Source organism: Triticum aestivum, chromosome 5A, assembly GCF_018294505.1.
Source record: "Triticum aestivum cultivar Chinese Spring chromosome 5A, IWGSC CS RefSeq v2.1, whole genome shotgun sequence".
In the NCBI taxonomy this organism is placed as follows: Eukaryota; Viridiplantae; Streptophyta; class Magnoliopsida; order Poales; family Poaceae; genus Triticum; species Triticum aestivum.
This window is the reverse complement of record NC_057806.1, coordinates 619,722,819-619,730,472: the sequence shown is the minus strand read 5'-3', so window position 1 is coordinate 619,730,472 and position 7,654 is coordinate 619,722,819. Positions and strand designations below refer to the sequence as shown.

General features: G+C 44.6%; 1 protein-coding gene across 1 annotated transcript; it reads left to right on the top strand.

The window, feature by feature from the left end:
- The first annotated feature begins 5,544 nt into the window (after positions 1-5,544).
- LOC123107996 (pectinesterase) lies at positions 5,545-7,132 on the top strand. The gene is made up of 2 exons (XM_044529870.1): positions 5,545-6,005; positions 6,200-7,132. The coding sequence occupies exons 1-2, from the start codon at positions 5,576-5,578 to the stop codon at positions 6,874-6,876; spliced, it is 1,107 nt and encodes a 368-aa protein (XP_044385805.1). The 5' UTR covers positions 5,545-5,575; the 3' UTR covers positions 6,877-7,132.
- Positions 7,133-7,654: the final 522 nt, after the last annotated feature.

The window sequence follows — 7,654 nt, the reverse complement described above, 5'->3', positions numbered from 1 at the left end:
GTACCATGTCGGATTTTAGCACCGTTTGTTTCCAGTGGAAGTAGGAACGGATGTAATTTTATTCATCCGCGCCCTTCCCAGGCTAGGGCTTTCCTGCCTTGCGGTAGTACCGCAAGGGGGAGCGGTAGTACCGCGCTCGCGGTAGTGCTGCCTCCTGTCAGGCTTGCTCTAGCCCCCGCTGCTGCCGCGGTAGTACTGTGGTCGCCCACGGTAGTACCGTGCGGCCTTGCGGTAGTACCGCGCCTCTGGAGCGGTAGTACCGCATGTCGCGGGCTGGTTAAGTGGATAACGGTTGGATTTCGTCCACCACTATAAAAGGGTCGTCTCCTACCTCTAGTTGACCACCTCTTCCAACCCTAAGCTCCATTGTTGCTCCAAGCTCCATTTTCGCCCGATCTCACTCCCTAGCCAATCAAACTTGTTGATTTGCTCGGGAGTGGGTTGAGAAGGCCCTGATCTACACTTCCACCAAGAGAAATTTAATTCCCCCCACTAATCCCTTGTGGATCTTGTTATTCTTGGGTGTTTGAGCACCCTAGACGGTTGAGGTCACCGCGAAGCCATAGTCCATTGTGGTGAAGCTTCATGGTGTCGTTGGGAGCCTCCAATTAAGTTGTGGAGATTGCCCCAACCTTGTTTGTAAAGGTTCGGTCGCTGCCTCCAAGGGCACCAATAGTGGATTCACGGCATCTCGCATTGTGTGAGGGCGTGAGGAGAATACGGTGGCCCTAGTGGCTTCTTGGGGAGCATTGTGCCTCCACACCGCTCCAACGGAGACGTACTTCCCCTCAAAGGGAAGGAACTTCGGCAACACATCCTCGTCTCCACCGGCTCCACTCTTGGTTATCTCGTGCCTTTACTTGTGCAAGCTTATTTGTGTTGTATCTCATGCTTGCTTGTGTTCCTATCGTTGTTGTATCATATAGGTTGCTCACTTAATTGCATATCTAGACAACCTACTTTGATGCAAAGTTTAAATTGTTAAAGAAAAGCTAAAAATTGTTAGTTGCCTATTCACCCCCCCCCCTCTAGTCAACTATATCGATCCTTTCAACTGCAGTCATATCTCATTTCATGCACCCACATGTCCTATGTTGTAGGTTAACTGAATAAGTTCTCTCATTGCTTGTCACTTGGTAGATATTTTGCCCAGCCATCAATGCTTGACACTGCCTAGAATTTTTCTTTGCTTCTTCACGCAACTTAGCATATGTTGGGCATATATCCCACTTGGCTACCTCTGTCTTAGTCCTATTTCTATTGAATCTAATCATCAACTTAGTCCTGATTCCATCTATCATGGTCTTTATTGGTTTGCCCCTCACATCTAATATCATCTTGTTAAAGACCTCACTAATATTATTGACAACTAGGTCAGTTTTGCAATTGAGGTCCATTGCAAATCTAGCCCAAGTAACTCTAGGAATTTTGTTAAGCCAAGCCCAATCAGCCTTATACTCTTTTCTAAGATCATCCATTGCAGCAAGATGGTCATGTTGAGTATAAGAGTAACTAGCTTTATCCATGTACTTCTTTAATTCTGACCCCCTAAAACCAGCAGTCTGAAAGTTTTGATAAATGTGTCTAAGGCAAAATCTATGTGGGCAGTTGGGGAATACATTGTTTGCAGCTTTAAGAAGGCCCTGTTTAGATAAATCACCATAATCACAACTAAGCAATGTATATGGCCAACAACTAAGCAAATATGAACTAAGAAATTATGAAGTAAGCAATTATGAACTATGCAATTATAAACTAAGCAATTATGAACTAAGCAATTAGTAAGCAATGTATATTATCAAATAGTACCCCAGAATGGGAATTACCTTCTGTCTATCAGAGATTATGGTGTAATAACCAAATCTCCCTGATTCTCCACCGATTGCTATCTTTAGTTCAGATAGAAACCAAGTCCAACTGCTTGTGTCTTCTTTGTCCACAACTGCAAAAGCAATGGGATATATGTTATTATTCCCACCCCTTCTTGTGGCAGCCAGGATTTGTTGGCCAGTAGACAGCTTGATGAAGCATCCATCCACACCTGCAATTGCACACAACACAAGTTAGAAACAAGGCATTCAAACAAGGCAAAGTAAACAAGGAAAAGTAATCACCTATGAATGGTCTACATCCATTCAGAAATCCTTCCTTGCAAGCATTCAAACATATGAACAAACCATGCAACCTTGGATTTATGCTTGGATGCTCCTTTAAGAACTTAGTAGTGACAATGCACCTACTACCTGGATTTGTGTCCAAGACAGCCTGCAAGTAATCCCTGATCCTGGTATACTGCCCCCTCTGATCTCCTTGCACCATCTTAACTTCTTTGTTCTCGGCCCTTTAGGCCATATGAGTGTTGATCTCAACTCCATACTTGCTCTAAAGATTTTGCATTATTGTAGTTATTGATGTGTTCAAATCTGTTTTTATTGCTTCTAACACCTGATGTGTGACCCACTTGGTAGTCACCTTGGTGCTCTCTGCTACAGCTGGACATGTGTGTAAAAAATTTGCCTTTCTAATGCAAAATGTTCTCTCATTTGCCAACACAGAAGCTACAATGAAGAAAGGGCAATGTTCATCTCTGCAAATAGCTATGATTCTGTCATCGCAGTTCCTATGAAACTGATAGTTTCTGTTTTGAGCTATGTGGAATGTGAGAAGTGCCCTTCTAAATTGGTAAACATCATCAAAACAAAGCTTCTTTACAAACTGCATCTCTGGGCTCTCTCTAGCCTCAGCATACCAGATTCTTGGTTTGGGTTTTTTGGCCCTACTCTGATTGCCAAGCACAAAAGCTAGGGGTACTGCCCCATCATCATCCTCCTCCTCCTTCAAATCACCAGGATTTGGATCCTCATCAGATGATGGTACCCAAACATCCTCAAATTCTTGCTCCAAACTTGCATGTGATCTACTGGTTGGCCCCTTTCTTACTTTCAACTTCCTCCTCTTTTCCCCTTGTGGTACCACCTCCTCTTCAATTTCCTCATCCTCTCCATGTTCCTCATGCACTACCTCTTTTTCTAGCTCATAAGGTTCTTCAACATCAGTGTCACCTTCAAAGTGTAAAAAATGGGTCGTGTCTCTGCCTCCTCGTCTCAGGCATCCTAGCCATGAAATCCTCATCTTGCTCCAAGTCAGAGTCATCTTGAGTTAGTAAAACAGGAAGTTTTCTTTTAATTGCCTCCACCCTCTCAACACTCTTCTTATGCTTCTTATACCTCTGTATTTTATTCCTCCTCTTAAGCTCCATAGTTCTTTCCAACTCCTCTTGCTCCAAATCAACATCTCCTGCATTTCCTTCATCCATATCTATATATTTGTGCATAAACAGTTGTGTGCTCTGCTCTGTGGAGTAAAACTGTATTGGTTGTGCCTCCTGCTCATCAACTTGTGCAACTCTCCTTGTTTTTTGGATGGTGACCTGTACACCACACCTTCATCACTGACCTCATAAACAGTCCTCTCTCCAACACTGCCTATAGGAACTTGCTGCTCACAAACATGTCCTATGTTTAAATCTCCAGGTCTGGGCTCACTACCCCTAACTACTATCAAATTAACTATGGTCTGATCTCTGTTGGAAATGTGGTCTAACATCTCATCAACCTTGTCATCATCACAGATCTCTTCCAAACCAGCTACTCACAAGCCAGCATCCCTAACAAAGTACATGTAGTCATCCTCTCCATAACCTGCTATCTCTATTAGTGCTATTAGATTCAGAAATGTTATGTCTGAAACACACATGGTCCTTTCCAAATTGTCCCTATCATGAAAGTGGAGCCTAACTTTCCACACATCATCACACAAACTACAAAGCAAAGAAGCTACACATTAATTTCTATGCATACGTTTCTAATTATTAAAATCAATAACAAACTGAAGTATATACAGTGCACAAAAATACTAATTAGCACACATACAGTTTCTATGCACTGACTACATTATATGCAGTGCATATTCAGTTCACTGAAATCTTTTGAACACTGAATAAATTCAGTTAAGTTCATACACTGAAGCAAATACATTTAACTTCATACACTACCTTAAATCCAGTTAACTTCAGACACTGATAGAATTCAATTAACTATTGACACTAAACAATATTCAGTCAACTAAAAATCTTTTGTACACTGAGAAAATTCAGTTAACTTCATACACTGAAGCAGATTCATCTAACTGATAGGATACATATCAGAGGTTAGACTGTAAACAATAATGACCTATAGTTCATTCAAATCGAAGCCTAACTATTGAACTATGAGAAATTGAACCCTAACCCTAGAATCAACGGTAAAGGAGGGGGACAACTTACTCAACGCCGCCAAATCCAGAAGCCCATTGGTGGCTACCCGTCGGAGTAGCTTGCACAGCACGGGCAAGAGCGCCGGCGGCGCGATACTCCAGCGACTATGACGGCGCTCTCCTCTTTGGGGCCCGACTAGGGTTTGAGTTGCCGCACACCTCCTCCAGTTGGTTCGATTGGCCGCCGTGAAGCAACCCTCTGCTGCCATCTCCATCCACTCCCCCGCTGACGGCAGGCTTGCCGTCGCCATGGAGCACGGGGAGAAAGAGAGACAGAGGAGAGTAGAGTGGGCAAAGGGGGAGAATGAAGTGGATAAGGGACCCGTGCCGTTTTGACCGAGACGGTGCGTCCGTTGCCACTGTAGCATCGTCAGACGACGTGAGCTCGTGGGCGTTAAGCCACGTCCTCAGAAACGGGCCCCACCTATCATAATAGAGGTTAAAATGCCCGAACAGATGGTTAGGTGTTTTCTGCAAGTGATTAGGACCAAAATCAGTGTATTCTGGCACAAAATCGTAGAAGAGTCTTTTCTGCAACCCTAGGCTTCAATGTGGTGGTTTTCTGCAATTCACTCCTCTAGGACCAAAATTAGTGTTTTCTGGTTCGTGTAGGCATAAACAAAAGGGAAAACAAAGTAAAGTACAGAGTTCGCGGCAAATAAAACTAATGACACAGCTTGATCACATAAAAAATAGTTCTTGATCACATAAAAAGTAGTTCTAGTAAGTCTAGTATGTATGAACTATGAAGTGGATCTTAAAACTCATTGAACAGTTTTTCTGCTGGGGAATGAACTGCAGTAGAACAAAGCAAATCTTGCAGCAGTGGAAGATATGTTCAGCAAATCTTGCAGCAATTTTTGAGCAATCAGCAGCTACCACTGAGCTCGAGCCGACGAGGTGCATGAGTTGGCTCGTTTCACCAGATATGTTACCGATCCGAGCCGACTAGGAGACGGAGACGTGTTTAACTCCAACAGCACCTAACACTACACCTAGTAGTAGTACTTTACTGCTCGCATTGAATTTGAATGAACAGTGAAGGCCTCGATGCCGGCCTAACAAGGCAGCCATGTTCACTTTTGGAGCCCATGTGCCTTGTTTACTTAGGATTGGGCAGAATCAAAATATTCGGCTCTGTGTCCCGGAGAAATAGAAGGAGAGCCATGACCCATGAGCTTCTCTATTGCTACAGTATATATATGTATGGCCACGTACAATCCGATCTCAAGCAGCTCCTGCAAATCACACAGCTAGCAGAATGGGTAGAGGCAGCTCGCTTGTATTGGTTCTCTTGGTGATCCTACTCCTCAACAACGACCACGCCTCAGCTGTAGAAACCTTAGCTTGGAATGATGCTGGCAGCACCACCACCACCACCATGCCTCCGTGGGTGCAACCCAGGGACCGGCAGCTGTTGGACTTGACGGTCGGCGATATGCAGGTGGACATGGTGGTTGCCAAGGACGCGAGCGGTCACTTCAGCACTGTCAGCGAGGCCCTGGATGCAGCTCGGCCGGTGAGAGGGAAGAGGTACGTGATATACATAAAGAGGGGAATATATCGTGAGGAGGTGGTGATAAGGAAGAACAACATAGCGTTGATTGGGGATGGAATCAATGAGACGGTAATCTCCGTCAACAAGAGTAGAAGTGGTGGCGGGTGGGCCTCGTATGACACGGCCGTCGTTTGTAAGTGTTTCAAACAAGCTTTATTTGTTGCATGCTTACTAGTACTACTGCTGCTTAATTGGCTCATCTCATTTTCTTGATTTTTTTATATTATAAGTCTTATTTTTCACTTCTTTCATTGGCTTAATATATAGTAGCTATATATCTTGCATTGGCTCGACATAAGCTTAATTTATTTGCGCGCATGCATGCAGATGCCAAAGGCACAATGCTCATGGCGCGTGACCTCACCATTGAGAATACGGCGGGCAGGGAGGCGGGTGCAGCAGTGGCTCTCAGGTCAGACTCCAAACATTCGGTGTTCTATCGCTGCGAGTTCAAGGGATATGAGGACACGCTCCTCGCCGACTCCAATCGCCAGTTCTACCGGGAATGCATTATCTCCGGAACCGTGGACTTCACTTACGGCAATGCTAAGGCCGTGTTCCAGGAGAGCCTTCTCCTTGCACGTGCCCCGCTGAAAGGAAAACACAATGTTATTACAGCCCAAGGCCGCGACGGTCCTGACGGTTCCTCAGGCTTCTCGTTCCAGAATTGCAGGGTGACATCACATGAAGATCTCAACGGTGCCGAGACGTACTTAGGTAGGCCGTGGAGGAACCATTCCCATGTGGTCTTCATGCAGTCTTTCCTCGACGGCATCGTGCATCCCAGCGGATGGGTTCCATGGGACAAAGCAGACGGCAACGTCCCGCCTACAGTTTATTACGGCGAGTTCGCGAACACAGGCCCTGGGGCAAACTTGAGCAAGCGTGTGCCCTGGCTCCACGTTATGGACGCTGGTCAAGCTGAGCATTGCACGGGGAAGCGATTCATCCGTGGGGACGAGTGGCTCAACGCCACCGGAGTCGCGTACCAGCCTGGGCTGTAGACGACTAGCTAGTACAAGCCGCACTCAAACACTTGTGTGCGTACGTGTCTATCTGCAAGTGCATGCGATAAGTATCCAAATAAGAGTTGAGTGCATATATAGGCCGGCCGGGCCTAGTACTGCCTTAACTAGGTCTCAGTCGACATGCCTATGCTATGCATGCATGCATGCTTAATTGTGCCTCTGTGTGTGTATGGGAAGGAACTGGGGCATGTGCATCCTCCACATGGCCTCGTCAGAAAAAATAATGTGTCTTTATTTCGTTTTGCATGTGTGTATTTGTCTTTTGTCTTCCACATGTCTCTGTCTGTCTGTCGAGTGTCCTCTCTTGATTGTTGTCTCTACTTACTAATTTTCTATCATAACTAGATGATACCCCTGCGGGAATTTATAGTAATAACTTATCAAGAATAAAATTAGAAATATATGAGAATGATACTCTCCTGACATACCAAACCTAGCAACAAATGAGGGTGCCTGCACATTACAGTGAGGAAGTATGAGGGTGCCTGCACATTACAGTGAGGAAGTATGTAAATGAGTGTTGCATTTAAACACACATGACAACAACTTAGAACTAATTAAAATTTATGGTTATTCGAAAGAAACATGGATTAAAAACTCTCAGTGTCATATTTATGGGTGCCTTGATCTAATGCATTGCACATTTGCATAATAGAAAGTCACTTGGCAAAAGATGCTTGTTTGTAACCCATTATAAAAATGATGATGGCAAAGTCTTCCATCTCCTTTTTTCTTAAATACATTCATGAAGCAA